General features: G+C 41.8%; 1 protein-coding gene across 3 annotated transcripts in view; it reads left to right on the top strand.

The window, feature by feature from the left end:
* The window catches only part of lama1 (laminin, alpha 1), a 346,500-nt gene that overhangs the window by 228,840 nt on the left and 97,194 nt on the right, over positions 1 to 20,466 (top strand). For all 3 annotated transcript variants that reach the window (XM_072259264.1, XM_072259251.1, XM_072259258.1), the window contains exons 36-38: positions 3,337 to 3,499; positions 10,297 to 10,507; positions 18,878 to 18,994. In XM_072259264.1, coding sequence (XP_072115365.1) covers positions 3,337 to 3,499; positions 10,297 to 10,507; positions 18,878 to 18,994 — 491 coding nt within the window. The remainder of the gene's footprint in view (positions 1 to 3,336; positions 3,500 to 10,296; positions 10,508 to 18,877; positions 18,995 to 20,466) is intronic.

Raw genomic sequence — 20,466 nt, forward strand, 5'->3', positions numbered from 1 at the left:
CGCAATGAATTGAAGTGCAAAAAGCATTAATATGAGCACGTAAATCAATGGGATGTCTCCTTCAATGGAGACATGGAAACAGAGACAGATTTGTTTTTCACTTCAAGTGCTAAATCTATAAAGCATGTCAGTCACTGCTCGTACTTTCCGATATTCGGTTCTGTTGAGTTCAGTTTATGGGAGGAGAATTGGGAGGTAATAATCTTGCAAACTAGCTTTCAAAGGTAGATTTCTCATTTATGATGTCATCCACTCCAAATGACTCTGCCTTTAAAATCAATGCTGCGTTTAGAGTTTTGGAGATTGAATTGTTGATAATCCATACAGATGTGGACATTTACTTTAGGTCCCAATAATCAATGCAATCCTTGGGATTCTGTGTGGATATAAGGCACAGTTTAAATTGAATCCTTGCAAGAGAATGTGTCCAATGAATGCAGATGGAATTATGATGCACAAGGATTTTCAAATCTAATCTCTAGTTATAACGGCCGACTTGAATGAGCACTGAGGTTGAAGTGGTCTGGGAGTATTCAAGCCAGTTAAAATTTTCCATTAACATTGCAGGAAAATGCCCTTGAATTCTGGTCAAAGTGATTTCCTTTTTAATTTTGCTCCAGGCTATGGGCCAACTGTCAGGAGAGATGATAAATCAGTCACCTATACCACATGCTACTGCGACCAAGATGTGTGAGACTGGCAGTTTTCATAGGCAATTTCCATCTTTTTCCCTGTAATTCTCTGGAGGGCCTCTTACCATTGCTCTGTATCTCTCCCTGATGGAAGATTCTAGACTGAGTGTGATATTTACGACTGCCTTAGCTCAATGTCAATATAGGACCCGTTTGTGTAAGAATAGTATTTGAAACACTGGAAGCTAAAATTCAGATTTATAAAGTGATTCAAATGTGATTCAAAAATATACTTAAGAATATCTGCTAAATATCATTATTAAAAATTTTTCAAATGACTTCAAATTATCTCTCCTCCAATCATTCCCCTTTCTTTCAAGAAGGTACCTATTTTTCCCCAATATTTACAGCCGCATTTAAGAAGTAACAAATGAACCTCGGATTACTTTCTTATCTATCCAGTTGTTTAAATATATTTGTTTATAGGATTTGGGCATTGTTGGTAAGGTTAGTGTTGCTTTCCGAACCCGATTGTCTCTAATCTGATTATTGTGCTAAGCCGTTTTCAATATATTTCTGAATCAACTGTATGCCTTAGGTCAGGAGATAAGTGTGGGCCAGACCGGAGCAGGATACCAGGCTTCAAAGATCACTACTGAAACAGCTGGGTTTTTAAGGCTCTCTGGTAGTTTCATGCCTACTGCTACCAATACTGGATCTTTTGTTCATTTCCAGATTATTTCATTAATTAAATTTGTGTTTTTAATCTCTTGCTCCAGCATCATTGGTCTAGACTTCTGAATTATTAGTTCAGTAACAATAATATATGGGGTGTCTGGGGAGGAGTAGCTCCTCTGGTGAAAGGGCTTGTCATGTACATTCTGGGGCAGCTTCCTCACTTTTAGTCCCAACTGGACACTCTGTTGTCACCTGTGGCTCCAAGTAGCATTTTGCATGAAACAGTGATCACATCCTAGTACAGGTGGGCATCGACAGGTTGGCTAGAGCAGGTGATGGTAGCCAGCAGAGCTTGTGCCCCAGTGAGACAGGGACATGCCTGTCTTAGCATGCGAGGTCAGTTCCACTGGAATGGATGGATGAGATCACCGTGAGATCCGTCAGCTCGAAACATCAATTGTTTATTTATTTCCATAGATGCTGCCGCACCTGCCGAGTTCCTCCAGCATTTTGTGTGTGTTGCTTGAGAGAACATTTGAGCTAAGCATGTTTTTCTCAGTTCATTATGAAGATGCATGGTCCATGAAGGAGGATAAATTAATGCGAATAGATTCATTATCATATCATGTAATGGAAGGGAAATAAAAGAATGAAAGAACAAGCACATAGAATAGGAACAGGCAATTTGGCCCATGATATTGTGTCAAACTAATTAAACTAGTAATTAAATAAATATTTAAACTGATCCCTTTTGCTGACGTTGTCCATATCCCTCCTTTCTTTGCACATTTGAGTGCTTGCTTAATGGACTTTTAAACGCCTCTGTTGTATTTGTCTCACTGCCACACCAGCAGCATTTTCTGGTCACCCACTGCTCTCGTAAAACGCCTGCCCCGCATATCTGTTGGGACTTAGCCCCTCTCACCTTAAATGCATGCCTTCTAGTATTAGCCATTTTGACCCTGATAAAAAGCTATTGGCTGCCAGTCATAATCTTACAGACTTCTGTCAGGTTACCCCTCAGCCTCTACCACTCCAGAAAAAACAACAAGTAGATGAGAAACTAAAGAAGCAGAAAAACTAATATCGGAAGTTTACATTCTTAAAATCTACAATCTAATGTAACTCTGTGCTGTTAATGATGGCAATAATTAATTGGTATCCAGTCTCCAATGTGAAGGATATTTAACTCTCACTGATGAGTTCCATTCATATCGGGCTTCACATCATGTGCTGGGGCAGCCAGACAACAAGGTGACAGTCAAGTTGTTGATTTTGGATTTCTGCAATTAACTCTGGACTTCTGCTAACTGTGCATTTGGCATCACCGGGAAATTTTCCATAAATGAGAATCATCACCTTTAGACTTTCGGCACAAATTTTATAGTCTAATGGTTACTTATGAGCTGCATGTTCACTGACCAGCATATTCTAATCTGTAAAATTCTGCAGAACAGAGCAAACTAAAGGAGCTTTTCCTTTTTTTATGGTTTCATAGTTCTAATTAGACATAGTCCGTCAACTGTAGATGAAGCTTAGGAGGAAAACTCAGTGTTCTAGGTTACAAACCATAATACTTGATAAAAACAATATTCAGTTAGTACCACATGAATGTTGCCATGGGAAATCCAGTGATTAACAACATACCATTACAATTTTAAGTAGATTTTATGCTCTAAGTCGCAAAATTTTCAGAAATTATTTTAAGATGCATGGAAAAAGGCTTACTTTTTGATGTGGTTGATTATGAGAAACTGGAAATGTGTTTATAAGTTTCTGAACTCCCTGACCAAATGAGAATTAGATTCTGCTTAATATTGTATTGAACTGCAAGATCAGTGACAAGGCTGGGATATAAGTTGACAGGGTACCAACATCTTTTTGTCACACCAGTTCTATTCTCATCCTGCCTGCCAGTATGAACTTGTTCAGTAGCTGGGTTGTTGTTGAACTTCCTTGAATTGTTACAATATTCAATATTCTTCTTCAGGTTGACTGAACTAATGTTCCCATTGTTTGTTCTTAGCTGTTGCTGTCATAGCGAATCACCTGAATGGGACTCTGGCCACTGACCTGACCTTTTACAATACCAGTCTGCACCACCTTCAGCATGAGATATTGGCCATGCTGGAATCCATGAGGAAAAGAGGGTTCAATCAATCAAAAGATACCGCAGTAACCAAACTAAAGTGAGTTATTTTTAAATTCATTTGTAGGTCAAGGATCTCATTGGCAAAATCCCTGAGCTGAGGCTATTTCAATCAACTATTCGTCAGTGGCTAACAATTAGATAAAGGCAAGGCTTTCTCCAGAAGACAGACTTTATTCCCTTGTAGAAAATAGCAAGGTTTTTTAAACAAAAATATAGTGTTTTTGCAGTTGCCACTATTAAGGGAAACTTTTTATTCTGGATTTCATTAATTACTCAGATTTAAGATCCCTGATAGTAACTGTAAGAAGGGTTGAAAGGCCCCCAGGTAAATAATCCTTGCCATTGTATACCGGATTATGTTATAGAATCTAATATTCAGAGAAACCATTTATGGGCAATTGGAACTGGTTGAAGTGATTAAGAGAATATGGATGTGTTAACGGTGCTAATTGTGTTTGACAAGGTGATTTTTTTAGTTACACACATCAAAGTTGCTGGTGAACACAGCAGGCCAGGCAGCATCTGGGTCCTGACGAAGGGTCTCGGCCCAAAATGTCGACTGTACCTCTTCCTAGAAATGCTGCCTGGCCCGCTGTGTTCACCAGCAATTTTGATGTGTGTTGCTTGAATTTCCAGCATCTGCAGAATTCCTGTTATCTGCAGAATTCCTCATGTTTACGTTTTTTTTTAGTTGAGATGTTAGGGAAGATTGTCGAAAGGGATGTGATAGATGCTGTTCACGTGGATTATCAGAAGGCTGCATGCAAAGCAGCAGGTATCAGATAAGGCCAATGGATCTAAAGCAGGGACTCCCAGTGTTTTTTTACATGGGGCCTTACCATTGACTGAGAGGTCCATGGACCCAGGTTGTGAACCCCTGATCTAAAGGTTCACTAACAGCATTGTTAAGAAATTCCTCTGCTTTTCCTTATAAGACAGTCAGAAATATTCGCTTTTCATATAGAAGGATGGTGGAAGTTTTCCAGGGTTCAGATATGGATAAGGAGGCACGTGATAAAATAGGCTATAGTCAACGTGGGTTTCTAAAGGGGAACTTTGCCTGACAAATCTGATGGATTTCTTTGAGGAAATAACAGGCGGAATAGACAAAGGAGAGCCAGGATGGAGAGAAGATAGGCTGACCGGCAGGAGCCAAAGAGTGAAAATAAAGAGGGCCTTTACTGGTTGGCTGCCGGTATCTAGTGGTGTGCTGCAGGGGTCAGTGTTGGGACTGCTTCCTTTCACATCGTATGTCAATGATTTGGATGAAGGAATTGATATCTTTGTGGCCAAGCTTGCAGATGATATGAAGGTAGGTGGAGGAGTTGGCTGGCAGTGGAAGCAGGTTTTCTGAAGCAGGCCTTGGACTGATTGGGGGAATGAGGAAAGAAGATACAGATGGAATATAATGTGGGAAATGCATGATCATGCACTTTGACAGAAGGAATAAAGGTGTGGACTATTTTCTAAAAGGGGAGAAAATTCAAAAATCAGAGGTGCAGATGGACGTGGAAGTCCTCGTGCTGGATGCCCTAAAGGTTAACTTGCAGGTTGAGTCGGCAATAGGGAAGGTAAATGCAATGTTAGTATTCATTTAAAGAGGATTAGAATACAAAAGTAAGGATATAATGCTGAGGCCTCATAAGGCATTGGTCAGACCGCACTTTTAATATTGTGTGAGCAGTTTTAGGCCCCTTTTCTAAGAAAAGATGTGCTGGCATTGGAGAGGGTCCAGAGGAGGTTTATGAGAGTGATCCCAGGAGTGTTTGATGGCTCTGGGTCTGTACCTGCTGGAGTTTAGAAGGATGAGGGAGATCTCACTGAAGCATCAAATATTGAAAGGTCTGGATAGCGTGGGTGTGGAGAGGATGTTTCCCGTAGTGGGGGAGTCTAGAAGGCACAGCCTCAGAATTGTGAAATGTCTGTTTAGAACAGAGATGAGATGAAATTTCTTTAGCTAGGGGATGGTGAATCTATGGAAATTCATTGCTACTGATAGCTGTGCAGGCAAAGTAATTGGAAGGTGAAAATTGATAGGTTCTTGACTAATCAGGTCATCAAAGATATCCGGGATAAGGCAGGAAAATGGGGTTGAGGATGATGATGGGTCAGTCATGATGAAGTGATGGAGTAACTCAGTGGCCCAAATGGCGAAATTCTGCTCCTCTGCCGTTGGTCTGTGGTTTTATGCAAGATGAGGTTCCCAAATTTGCTTATCATCATGAGTGTCTCAAGCTCCTCACTGGAGTTGAACAAATATACAGAATGACTGGAAAGCCATTCAACCGACATCATGTCCACTCCAGAATTAAGGTCACTCCAAACCTCAATTATCAAGATGCAGCACAGAGGCTGAGCTCCAAGTGTTCACTGACATAAGAGAGAATGGACTTGACATTAAAGCTCATTGAATCAAAGAGGCAAAACAAGAATAAACTTTCACAGGAGTGTTTACAAATATTTCAGCTACATTGTCAGACTGGGTTGTTTTCCTTTGAGGAAAAAATGGTTTAAAAAGATTTGGTAGGGGTGCATAGGATTAGAATGGGTTTAATTAGGATAAAGAGAGGGAAACTGTTCCCATTGGTGGATACATCACAGACCATGGGACACAGATTAGAATTTGGGACAAGAGTCAGAGAGAAAATGTAAGTTGTAAATGGATTCTTTAGCTCACAGGGTTCACACCAGCCATCAACTACTCAGTTTTACACCAATCCTGTACTAACTTGCAGAATGTTCTTTTATTTAGGGATGCAGTGTTGAGCAGGCCTTTTCGGACCTCTGAGCCACAGTGCCCCAGCAACCCCACAATCACAATTAACCAAAACCTAATCATGGGGCAATTTACAATGACCAGTTAACCTACAGGGTACGTATTTAGACTGTGGGAAAAACTGGAGCACTGAGGAAAATTCACGGCTTCCACAGGGAGGATGTACAGAGAATGCTTAGAGAACAGTGCCGGAATTAATCTCCAGAATGAACTCTGATGACATTCCTCTCCCTTGTACATAGACTTCAGCACTCTAATATGACTGAGCTGAGCCTTCCTGTTGCCTGACCAGTGACCTTTATCAGGGCTCCTTGGAGCCCTCTGCAGAGATAGCTTCAACAGAACTAGTGCTCCTGGTGTGCTACATACCACACATCCGTTTTCAGCACAGTTTTTTATCTTCATCATTAAATTCCACTTCTAAAACCTTGGCAGTATAGTCATGTAGGAATAGGTTTGCAAGGACACCAAGTGTGCATTGTAAGTTTGTGCATTTGTTCTTCGACATGACTGATTAATTTGCCTTGTGTGTTGAGAATTGACCAAGAGTTCAACTCTTCCAGAGTTTCGAATGCGCTATGTTTGATGTGCTAGCCTCGATTCCACTGGGTGCAATCTTGTCTCAGAATTGCAAGTTCCTGTGTTTGAACCACCTGCAGGAGTCTCATGCATATCATGATCGGTCACTTCAGAGCAGAACCCTACTGAGTGTTTCAAAGAAAACATGAAATAAGGGCGGGGCAGCATGGTAGCTTAGCTGTTAGCGTAGCACTATTACAGCACCAGAAAAACTGGTTCAATTCCGCCATTGTCTGTAAGGAATTTGTATATTCTCCCATGGTTTCCTCCAGGTGCTCAGGTTTTCACCTGCATGCTAAAGGCATACAGTTTCGTAGATTAATTGGTCACATCGGTGTAATTGGGTGGCGTAGGTTTAAGGGCCAGAAGGGCCTGTTACCATGCTGCATCATTGTCGGGGGACTTCAGTCAGGTTTGTGTGAAGAAATTGCTGCCCAGTTATCATCAACATGTAACCTGTAGCACCAGGGGACACAACACACTCAACCATTGCTATACTGTGATTAGGAGTGCCTACCATTCCATGCCTAGAATGCATTTTGGGAAATCTGATCACTTGGCTGTCCTCCACTTGCCTGTGTACAGGCAGAAACTAAAGAGCAAGGCTCCAGAGATAAGGGCAACAAAGAGGTGGTCATGGGTGGCGGAGGAGCAGCTACTGGGATTGCTTTGAGTCAGTGGAGTGGGCCATGTTCAAGGACTCATCAGAAAATATGAACGAATACAACATGGTTGTCATGGATTTTATAAAAACAGTTGTAGACGAGAGTGTCCCCACAAAATCATTCAGAGTCTTCCCCAACCAGAAGCCCTGAATGAACCATGAGATAGACTATCTGCTGGAGGCCAGATCAGTGGCATTCTGGTCTGGTGACCAAGTAAAGTACAAGAGGAACAGGTACGATCTTCCAGAAAGCCATCTCACAGGTGAAGTGGCAATTCCGGACTAAACTTGAATCACTGATGGATGCTGGACAGCTGCGGCAGGGTTTCAATGCTAGCACCTCCTGCAAAGTGAAACCAAGCAATGCAGGTGACTTTGCTCCCAGATGAACTCAGTGCTTTCTATGCTCGCTTTGACCTTCAAAACATAGGGGCACCTTCATGAAAACCCACACTCCCCAATGACTATGAGATTTCAGTGTCTGAGGCCAACGTGAGAGCACCCTTCAGGAGGGTGAACCCACAGAAGGTGTACAGTCCAGGCGGGGTGCCTGGCCAAGTACCAAAAGGCCTCTGCTGATCAATTATCTGGAGTGTTCCCTGATGTCATTAAAATCTTGCTTGACCAGTCTGAGGTACACACCTGCTTCAAGCAGGCTTCAAATATTCTGGTGCCTAGGAAAAACACGGTAAGCTGTCTCAAAGACTATCATCTTTAGCACTCACATCCACTGATGTAAGGTTGGTGATGAAACATAACAACTGTCAGAGAAGACTGAATAGGCTGAATGGCCTAATTCTGCTCCTATGTCTTATAGTCTAACTCCTGCTTAAGAAGTGATTTGGAACCACTCCAATTTGTGTACTGTCACAACAGATCAACAACGAATGCCTTTTCATAGGCTCTTCACTCAATATCTGGAATATCTGGACAGCAAAGATGCGTACATCAGGATGATCTTTATCGACTATAGCTCAGCATTCATTACTGTCATTCCCACAAAACTAATCATAACCTTGGCCTCAATACCTCCTTGTGCAATTGGATCCTCAATTTTCTCACTTGCAGAACCCAGTCAGATTGGATTGGCAACAAAATCACTTCCACAATCTCCATCAGCACAGGTGCACCACAAGGCTGTGTGCTTTGTCCCCTGCTCTGCTACCGTTAAGCTCATGAGTGTGGCTAAGCACAGCTCGAATGCCATGTTTAAGTTTGCTGAGACATCACTGTCATTAGCTGAATCAAAGGTGGTGATGAATCTGCACTTAGGAGGGAGATTGAAAATCTGCTGAGTGGTGCCACAAGGGCAATCTTTCACTCAGTGCCAGCGAGACCAAGGGGCTGATTATTGACTGCAGGAGGAGGAAACCAGTGATCCACGAGCCAGTCCTTATCAGGGGATCAGAGGTGGAGAGGATGACCAACTTCAGATTCCTCGGTGCATTCTTTTCAATGGAACTGTCCTGGTTTCAGCACGTAAGTGTCATTATGAAGAAAGCACCTCTACTTTCTTAGAAGTTTGTGAAAATTCAGCATGTCGTCTAAAACTTCTATAGATGTGTGGTGGAGAGTATATTGACTGCTCTCATCATGGCCTGGTATGGAAATACCAATGCCTTCTAATGGAAAAGCATACAAAAGTTATTGAATAGGGCCCAGTCCATCACGGGTAAAGCCCTCCCTGCCATTGACCATATCTACATGGAGTGTTGTCGCTGGAAAGCAACGTCCATCATCAGGGACCCCTACTATCCAGGCTATGCCGTCTTCTCACTACTGCCATCAGGAAGAAGTTACAGGAGCCTCATGACCCATGACCCATACCACCAGGTTTAGGAACAGTTACGATCTCTCAACCATTAGGCTCTTGAAACAGAGGGTATAACTTCACACAATTTCGCTCACCCTATCACTGAACTGTTTCCACAACCAATAGACTCACTTTCTAGGACTCTTTACCCATTATCTCAATACCTATTGCTTATTTATTATTTTTTATTATTATTATTGTTGTTTTTGTATTTCCACAGTTTAGTGTCTTCTGCACATTGGTCGGGTATCTCATTGATTCTATTGTTTCTTGTACTTATTGTGAATGCCTGCAAGAAAATGAATCTCAGGGATGTATATGGTGACATATATGTATTTTGATAATAAATTTACTTTGAACTCTGAACTTTGTATCTCCAAACAATTAAAAATAAATAAATGAAGGAGTGGCAATGGCTTTATTTCAGAGACACCCCAATTTATAGTATGCTGTATGTCATTTCCAGGAGGGATTTGCTTTCCTACCTGCACTCCTCCTGTGTTTCTAGCATTCTGTTGCTTTGGAACAACAGTCTTTTGCTACGTGGTCTTTTCTAATCTTGCTTGACAAGTGAATATCGAGCAAGGCCTGGCTTCCTTCCAAATAATACTTTGGATTTCAAACTGGTGGGCAGGTTCCTCCAAATCAAGCTGTAAAAACTCATGGCACTTTTTTAAATCAGCTTTACTGAATTGAAAATTGATTTCTTTTTCCAGAGCAAAACATGATAATTACTTTTTCTGGGTTATTCTCCACAACACTGCAGTGGTTTGATTGAACATTTCTCAGCTGGAGTCATCCCTGCGTCCTTGACGCCCTGTAGATTTGGTCTTACAGTACATGAGAATACATAGTTCCCCATATAGTTTATGCATTAGGACAATAATTATTGATAGTGGACTGTTTACTGCGTTTTAGAGTCTGTAATACTATACCTGTGGACGATTATGTCCAACGTGACATTTATCAGTTTCCATCATTTTGTCCCACCTATGAACCTAGGGCTGCGGAAAGACTGCTGATGCAGGTGCAGAAGGAATTTCAGAAACCTTATAAAGAATTGGGGCAAAGCAGAAACCAAATAACGGACGTGTTGATGCAGCATAGCAAGAAGTTGCATGAAGCACAGAACCTGGTGAATGAAGCACGCCACAGCACCAATGAAGCTAACTGGCTTCTCCACAGCATCTCAAGCAACTTGGCAGAGCTCAAGGTAGAAGAGAACTGTTCAGAAATATAGGAACCTATAGACCATCATGTTGTCACAGGAATTAAAGTAGTTCACCAACACTATCTGCCTCAGAATCAGGATTAATGTCACTGGCACATGCCATGAAATTTGTTGTTTTGCAGCAGCAGTACATTGCAACACGTAGTAATGACAATGTAAAAACAATGTATGTAAAAATATAAATTCAATAAGTAGTGCAAAAAGAGAGGGAAATGTTGAGGAAGTGTTCATGGGTTCATTGTTCATTCAGAAATCTGATAGCAGAGGGGAAGAAGCTGTTCCTAAAACATTGAGTGTGTGTCTTCAGGCTCCTGTATTTCCTCCTTGATGATAGAAATGAGAAGAGGGCATGATCTGGGTGATGAGGGTCCTTAATGATGGATGCTGCCTTTTTGAGGCATCATCTTTCAAAACTATCCTGGATGCTAGGGAGACTAGTGCCCATGATGGAGCTGGCTGAACGTACAACTTTCTGCATTTATTTCCAATCCTGAGCAACCAGTTAGAATGCTCTGCATGATACATCTATAGAAATTTTTGAGTGTCTTTGGTGACATACCAATTCTCCTTAAACTGGTAATGAAATGTAGCCCCTGTTGTGCCTTATTTGTAATTGCATCAATATGTTGAGCCCAGGTTAGATTCTCAGAGATATTGACACCCAGGAACTTGAAACTGCTCACCCTTTCCACTTCAAATCCCTCAATGAGGACTGATCTGTGTTCCCTTGACTTGCCCTTCCTGAAGTCCACGATCATTTCCTTGGTTTTACTGACATTGAATGCAATGACTTTGCTGCGACACCTCTCAACCATCTGATTTATGTATCTCACTCCTGTAAGCTTCCTCGTGACCATCTGAAATTCTGCCAATAATAGTTGTGTCATCTGCAAATTTATAGATGATGTTTGAGCTGCGCCTGGCCACACAGTCATGGGTATAGAGAGAGTAGAGCAGTGGGCTAAACATACATCCTTGAGGTGTGCCAATGTTGACCGTCAGCAACGAGGAAACGTTATTTTCTATCTGCGCAGACTGTGGTCTCTCGGTAAGGAAGCCAAAGATCCGGTTGCAGAGGGAAGTACAGAGACCCAAAGTCTAGAACTTTTTGATTAGAATTGATGATAATGATTATGTTGAATGCTGAGCTGTAGTCAATAAACAGCAGTCTGATGTAAGTATTACTATTGTCCAGGTGATCCAAGGCCAAGTGGAGAGCTAGTGAGATTGCATCCACTGTAGGCTTACTGTGGTGATAGGCAATTTGCAGTGGGTTCAAGTCCTTGCTTAGGCTGGAGTTCATTCTAGCCATGACCAACCTCTCAAAGCACTGCATGACAGTACATGTGTGCCACTTGGTGATGGTGGTTGAGGCAGCTCACCCCGCTCTTCTTGGGCACTGATATCATTGTTGCCCGTTTGAAGCAGGTGGGAATCTCTGACTGCAGCAGCAAGTTATTGAAGATGTCCTTAAACACTCCCACCAGTTGGTTGGCGTGGATTTTCAGATCCCTACCAGGTACACCATCAAAGTTTGATGTCTTGCAAGGGTTCACCCTCTTGAAAGATGTTCTGATGTTAGACTCTGAGACAGAGATCACAGGGTCACCAGATACTGCAGGGATTTACATAGATGTAGATTTATTCTCCCTTTCAAAGCATGCATAAAAGGCATTGAAGCAACATTGTCATTCATGATGTTAGATTTTGCTTTTGTAATGGCCTGCCAGAGCTGATGTTCATCCAATTCCATCTCTAACCTCAGCTGGAATTGTTTTCTGATTGTACCTGAAATAGTACCTGGGTATTGCATTCTGTTTCTGACGTGTACAGATAACAGTTGTATTCCCTGGGATTTACTGGGTCAAGTAATAAGTGGAAAGAAGTTTTCAAGATGATCTGGTGAGATACAGTACTTGCAGAGCTGATGCTGCACAGGTTAAAGGAACTACAATCAGAAACTATAGTCTAAACTTACAACTTGGAGGCACATCACTCTGCAGATGCAGACCTGGAGCAATAGTCGATCTGTAGGAACTCAGTGAGTTGAATAGCATTTGTGAAGGGAAGAGAGACTGTCAAATGTTTCAGGTCAAGCCCCTGCATTAACCCTTTACTCCACAGATCCTGTTCGCCCCAATGAGCTCCTCCAGCAGGTCATTTTATTACTCATTCAAATTAGGAAATGTTTCTGCATCCCATACTAGAAGTGTGAAACTTTCTTCTACAAATAAATGATGCTTTTGTCAATAATTTCACGTCTAAAATTGAGAGAAATTTATGTGCCAATAATATTTTACTCGAAGGGGCAGGCATATAGAGTTATGGTGCAGATCAGTTATGATCTTGAATAGCAAAACCATCTCAAGGAACTAAACACTTACCTTCATCCCTATACATGGGTCTCAGCCCAAAATGTTGACAGTTTACTCTTTTCCATAGATGCTGCCTGGCCTGCTGAGTTCCTCCAGCATCTTGTGTGTGTTGGTTGGTGCAAAATTAGCCTGGACATAGAATACAAATGGTAATGGTGGAGGGGTGTTTCTCTGACTAGAGTTTTGTAGAGACATGGGCAGAAGAGATAGCAGCTGGAGTTTAATCCAGACAAGTGTGAGGTATTGGATTTCTAGAAAACTGTCTATATTCCAATTTTCCCTAAAGTGACCTCGTTAAGTAATTTTATTTTTTTTTGCTTCATATTTATTGTTATTTACTACTTTACTCACACAAATTCCATAAGAGCAAATTTTGTAAATTGTATCTCAAATAATGTAGTAGTGATTTGTGGATTTTGGGAGGGCAAATTTCCAATTTAATTTTCATTATCCAATAAGTTGATGGTATACTGTACAAGGTCAATGGCAGTGAATGATAAGTGCCTTGAACGTTCTCCTGGGGGAGGTGGTCGATGCAGATTCGATAGCAACACTTAGGAGGTATTTAGGCAGCAAGGGAATAGTGGGATATGTGCAGGCAGATGGAATTAGTTATCATCATTGTCAATGGAGAGAATTAGCTATCATCATTGTCAGTGTAGAGTTGGTGGGCCGGTGGGCCTGTCCAGGTGCTGTTCCTGTACTCTACGATTTACAAAGCTTTTCCTTTTAAGAAAAACTGTCCCAGTTTCCAAGCACAGGAACTTATTTCACTGAAATGACAATAATACATTTTGCTCAGCCTTTTCCATTTACAAATATTTGATCGGTTAAATATTTTACAGGAAGCCGTCTCTTTTGTAAATCAAGGAATGGCTGTATTCCCAAGCTCAGTTGGTATGGGGCACAAAAATGGCATTGAAATATGCTTTTGATTTTAGAATTGAGAAGTACAGATAAGCCTTATACTCCAGATTTATGTTGTCCTGCTGGAACCTTTAAATCAATGTACTATCAGCCTACATTGAATCTGTAAACACGTACCTTTGTAAATCACTTCCAGGCAAGAGAAAGAAACCAACAATTAACACATCCATAATTAGAACTTCTTTGTTCAAATAACCAGTGAACTGGTTATAATTGTTTACTAATTGTATGGACTTTGTTCCCATAATTGAGGGTATGCTTTCCCTGATAAGGTCTGGCAAATAAAATTATTAGCAAAATTAAAATGTGCACAGAGTGGGAGGTAATACTTGTGACATACTGGGTAATCTGCTGTCAGGGAAGAGCCAGTGATTTGAGGTAAAGTGATAGGGCGATGGCTGTGCTTCCGGGGCACCTTGAAAGTAATCTCGAGCAGCACAGCTCGATGGATACAATTAAAATATTCCTGTTTCAGCCAGATACAGCTGAGAATCACAACTGCTTCCAAGGTCTGTACAGATAATAAAGATGTCTTAATCTAGCACTGTTGAAAACCAATGGAAACAACACTGGTTGTGGCCATGCTTGTCACTGGAAGAAAATTCCTTGTAGGAAACGTGGCTGCCAGTCAGGGAGACAGGTGCATTTAAGAAAATAAGTTTTTCGATTCCCAACACCAACTATCTTACTGTCTCTAGTAAATAAAATCAAAGATCTCAGAGTTAGGGAGCTGCATCAGAGGGACATTAGGACCACTTGTGTCCTTTGTTCCACGGAATCTTGGTTAATCCCTTCCGTAGCAGCAATTCAGATTGATGGGTTCACTGTTACTGTCAAGATAGGACTGTCAAGTCTCTCAAAAGCAGAGGTGGAGTTGTATGCCTCATGATCAACTCCTCTTGATGCACAAATCTATCGGTGTTGTCCCAATTCCGCTCACCAGACCTGGAATATCTTGCAATTCAGTGCTGTCCACTTTACTTGCAGCAGGAGATTTCTGCAATTGTTTTGGTAGCGATTACATTCCACCTCACACCAATGTCAAACAGACTAGATGATCTGAGCAATGGGATCAACATGGGATTGACCAGGCCAGATTGAAAAAGTCACTAAGTAACTACCATCAACAAATCACTCGTAGTACCAGAGGAAACAACAGATTGGACCACTATCAACAATACCTACCACTCTAATCCACGCCCAAACTTCATTAAGTCTGATCACTTGGCTGTGCTTCTACTTCCTAAGTAAAAGCAGATTGCAGCAACATTAGTGAGGACCAAGAAGATATGGACAAGGGAAGCACAGGAGCACTTACAGGACTGCCTTGAATCAGTGGACTGGATTGTATTCAGGGATTCATCTTCAAATCTGGATGAGTATGCCGCAGTTGTTACCGACTTCATTAAAACCTATGTGGATGAATGTGCACCTACAAAATTTGCTGTACATTCCCAGATCAAAGCCATGGATGAATCAGGAGGTTCATCATCTGCTGAGGACTAGATCTGTGGCATTTAAGTCTGGCAACTCAGGCCTGTGCAAGAAAACCAGATATGACTTGCAGAGGGCTATTTCAAGAGCGAAGAAACTATTCCGAGAGAGGTCGGAGACGACATCAGATGCACATCAACTTGGCAGGGTTTGCAGGACATTACTTCCTACAAAGCAAACACATCGCATATATACCAGATGAGCTGAACACCTTCTATGCCCGCTTTGAAAGGGAGAATATAACTACAGCTGTGAAGATTCATGGTGATCCTGTGAACTCTGTTTCAGGGGCCGATGTCAGGCTATCTTTAAGGAGGGTGGGAGGTGGGAGGCCCAGATGGAGTACCTGGTAAGGCTCTGAAAACTTGTGCCAGCCAACTGGCAGGAGTATTTAAGGACATTTTCAACCTCTCACTGCTACAGTCAGAAGTTCCCACCTGTTTCAAAAAGGTGGCAATGATAGCAGTGCCTAAAAAGAGTTGTGAGAGCTGACTTAATGACGATCACCCATTAGCGCTCACATCTATGGTGGTGAAATGCTTTGAGAGGTTGGTCATGGCTAGAATGAACTCATGCCTCAGCAAGGACCTGGGCCCACTGCAATTTGCCTAACACCACAATAAGTCAACAGCAGATGCAGTCTCAATGGCTCTTCACACAGCCTTGGATCACCTGGTCAATACAAACACCTATTTCATGATGCTGTTTGTTGACTATAGCTCAGCGTTTAACAGCATCATTCCCACAATCCTGATCAATGAGCTACAGAACCTGGGCTTCTGTACCTCCCTCTGCAACTGGATCCTCAATTTCCTAACCAGAAGACCACAATCTGTGTGGATTGGTGATAATATCTCTTCCTTGCTGATGATCAGCACTGGCGCTCCTTAGAGGTGTGTGTTTAGTCCACTGCTCTATTCTCTCTATACCCATGACAGTGTGGCTAGGTATAGCTCAAGTGCCATTTATAAATTTGCTGAATCTACCATTGTTGGTAGAATCGTAGATGGATATGAGAAGGTGTACAAGAGTGAGATAAAACAGCTAGTTGAGTGGTGTCACAGCAATAACTTTGGACTCAGTGTCAGTAAGACAGAAGAGCAGATTGTGGACTTCAGGAATGGCAACATGAACCAGTGCTCATAGAGAGATCAGAAGTGGAGAGAGTGTGCAACTTCAAGTTCCTGGCTGTAACGATCTCTGCGAATCTAACCTGGTCCTAGCATATTGATGCATTTATAAAGCAGGCAAGACAGCAGCTATATTTCATTAGGATCTTGAAGAGATTTGGTTTGTCACCTGAAGCACTCAAACTTCTATAGATGCAGTGTGGAGAGCATTCTGACAGGCTTCATCACTGTCTGGAATGGGGGTGGGGTGAAGCTTACTGCACAAGACCAAAATAAGCTACAGAAGGTTGCAAAATTAGTCAGCACCACCTTGGGTACTAGCCTCCATAGTATCTAAGAAAGGAGCTGTGCCTCAGAAAGGTAATGTCCATTATTAAGAACCCCCATCACCCAGGGCATGCTCTCTTCTCACTATTACCATCAGGAAGGAGGTACAGAAGCCTGAAGGCACACACTCAGCGATTCAAGAACAGCTTCTTCCCATCTGCCATCCAATTCCTAAATGGACATTGAACCCATGAACAGTACCTGGCTTTTTTATAAGTATATTATTTCTATTTTTGGACTATTTTTAATCTAGTTAATATAAATGTATGTACTTACTGTAATTTGATTTAATTATTTTTGTCCTTTCTGTATTATGTATTGCATTGTACTGCTGCTGCTAAGTTAACAGATTTCATGACACATGCCGGTGATAATGAACCTGATTCTGATTCTGTTCCTCAGGGATTATTGCAATGGCCCCCACATAAGCACAGCGGTGCAGCAGGTAGTGCTGCTGTCATAGCATTCCAAGGGTCCACATTCAATCACAGCCTCCTGCCCTGTCTGTGTGGAGTTTGTATATTTTCCCTGTGACGATGTGGGTTCCCCCGACTGCTTCAGTTGCCTCCCATGTCCCCCTTACCCTCTTACCCAGGACATGCCCTCTTCTCATTACTGCTGCATGGAGAAGGCACAGCAGTCTGAAGACACGCACTCAACATTTTAGGAATAGCTTCTTCCCCTCCACGGTTTCTGAATGGTCCTTGAACCCATTGACACTACCTGACTAATTCTCAATCTGAATGGCAGGTTAATTGGTTGATGAAAACAGTGGTTCGTACAAAACCAAGGGCAGTTGAAGGCTACTATCTGAGAGAGAATGGGTTACAGGGTAGCAGGGTTGATAGGACTGCTTCAGAAAAACAACATCGGCAAGATGGGTCAAATAATCTCACTCTGTGTGGTGAGGAAATGTGATTCTGGTTGGTGCAATGATAAGCATAGAACTTAAAGGAGCAAAGAGTGAGTTACCCTTCCCTAAGAAGAGGTTAAGGTCAAATAGAAATATTAAATTGAATAAAGGAATCCAACCAAAACTTCACTTTAAATGTAGATGGAACAAAGAATAAGCAGGTAGCAAGATCTCCAGTTAAATATGATGCGATGATTTGCCATCGATTTACAGGTGAGTGTAAATTTGACCACTGGTGAACAAGCTTAAATCCTTAACAGACTAGTGCAAAAACTGGTGGAGATTTTGACCACTTGCCCTTAAAGATTGGTGATTCAGTCAAATAAAATGTTCTAATTGGTTATTCATCTTAGTTCAGTTGCATCAAGGTTGAGAAAGTGTTGCTATTGAGGAGTGGAAAAGGTTGAAGGACCTATTTCAATGAAATCCAATTACTTTTTATTTCAGGGACGAACTTTTAAGTATGAAGTGCAAATTTTACATATTCACACAGACTGAGCCCTTATCAGGAATTTTAAGTCAGCTAATATGAACAAAGAGCATGACACATGTTGGAGAGTTTCATGCCATCTAAACTGTAGTTTAAAAAAAATATTTTCTATAGAATGTAGGAAAACATCTGACTTGTCAGTGGAATTTAGCAATGGAGTGGTAAGTTATATTGAAATTTCATTAGCCTGCAGTTATTGTTGCCTTTTATAGTCTGAATAGAACGTGGTTCTCCTGAACTCAAATCATGCCCTGGATATTACAGCAAGGTTTCGAAGTCTGCAAAGTACTTGAATCTTCATTAAATATTTCCCAGATCTGATCTATCAACCAGTAAAGATAGCTAAAAAATGCATTTGATTCCTGATAATGCCTGCAACATTGAAGGTTCACGCAGTGAATTCCAGTTTCTGAACATTTCCTGCTCATTAGAAGTTCAAATGGTAAATACCTGTGGACCATGGACCTAAGGGATGTGATTTGAATAAATCATACTTTAACTCATGGTGTCCCCTTATCTTCAGTAACTCTGCTGTTGTGTAAACTTACACCATTTCCCTTAAAACAGCAGAAATTAGTATCTATAATGTTCTTAACTCCAGGTTTGGGAAATCCCTTTTAGTTAAGATTAAAATAGGCCACTCTCCTTATGTATGATTTGGTCAATTTGCCAACTGCTAACAAACATTATCCGCAGGAGAAGCAGCAGACAGTGAACAGAATGAGGACACTGACAGCAAACCTGACCCAGGCTGGAAGAGAGATGGTGGACTATGCAGCAAATATGGTGGCAGATGTCGTGAACAGCTCAGCTGTAAGTTTCATTATAACTGTTACTTTCTATTCCCTTGCCAGTGCAATCCACTGGTACTGACTTGTAGTGCAGACTCCCAGTGACTTGCAATACATCATCACTGGCAGAGCCTCTACCAGTGAGAACGTATTACAAGTCATTTGGGAGGTGCATAAATGTGGCTGAGGAAGCATGGGAAGGAGAGGAATTAGTTGTCTGTCACACTATACCTGCAATAATGTACCTCCTTCAAATTCAATTTTAATGTTATCTGGTTGTACAATCAGATGAAACAATGTTCCTCCGGACCGCAGTGCACCTGCAAGACATATGTCACACACAGAACATAAACCAAAATATTACCATAAATAAATTAATAAAACATAATTCAAAATACATGCAGTGCACAGCACGGGTAAATAGCTGTGCTGGGAGCTCTCAGTGGTGGCAGGTATTCATTAGTCACACAGCCTGAGGGAAGAAGCTGTTACCCAGTCTGAAAATCTTAGTCATGATGTTTTTGTACCTCCTTCCTGTCAGTAATGGTTCATTGAAATTGTGGGATGGGTGATGGGGATCCTCAACAAATCTCTGGGTGCTCAGTCTGTAACGATTCTGGTAAATGTCACAAATAGAGGGTTGGGGGGGGGAGACCCTAATGATTCTCTCTGTTTTTTACTATCCTCTGAAGGGTCATGTGGCCTGATGCTTTGCAGCTTCCGTAGTACACAATGATGCACCCAAATAGGACACACTCAGTGGTGCTCCCATAGAAAGTTGTTAGAATAGGGGAGGGGAGCGTTACACGCCTCAATATCGTCAGAAAGTGTAGATGCTGCTGTGCCTTCTTGACTAGTGAAGGGGTGTTGTGGGTCCAGGTTAGATCGTCTGTTACATATACAGGTTTCCCCCGCCATCCAAAGGTAGAGCGTTCCTATGAAATGGTTTGTAAGCCGGAATGTCGTAAAGCGAAGAAGCAATTACCATTTATTTATATGGGAAAATTTTGTGAGCGTTCGCAGACCCAAAAATAACCTACCAAATCATGCCAAAGAACACATAAAACCTAAAATAACAGTAACATATAGTAAAAGCAGGAATGATATGATAAATACACAGCCTATATAAAGTAGAAATACTTTTCCACAATCATTGCCTGAACTGCTCACCGTAGCGAAAATCTCACGCCAGCACCGTCGGCAAAAACACGGCGCAAGCGCTGTCCAGTAACCTTTAGGCTATGAAGCTGCCAAATCATACCAAATAACACAAAAATACACAGCTGATATAAAGTAGAAATAATGTGCGTACAGAGTAGTATCACTTACCGGAATTGGGAAAGCGCGGAGCACACTGATGGTGGTGTATTAGACTGATTCGTCGCAGTTTGGGTGGTGCAGTGGCCCCCACCCTCCGGGCAGCGACCCGATACATTACCGCGAAGCATGCAGGGCTACAGCGGTAGCCGGGAGGCACACAGCACATCTTCAAGA

The sequence above is a fragment of the Mobula birostris genome, chromosome 1 (genome assembly GCF_030028105.1).
Source record: "Mobula birostris isolate sMobBir1 chromosome 1, sMobBir1.hap1, whole genome shotgun sequence".
Classification (NCBI taxonomy): domain Eukaryota; kingdom Metazoa; phylum Chordata; class Chondrichthyes; order Myliobatiformes; family Myliobatidae; genus Mobula; species Mobula birostris.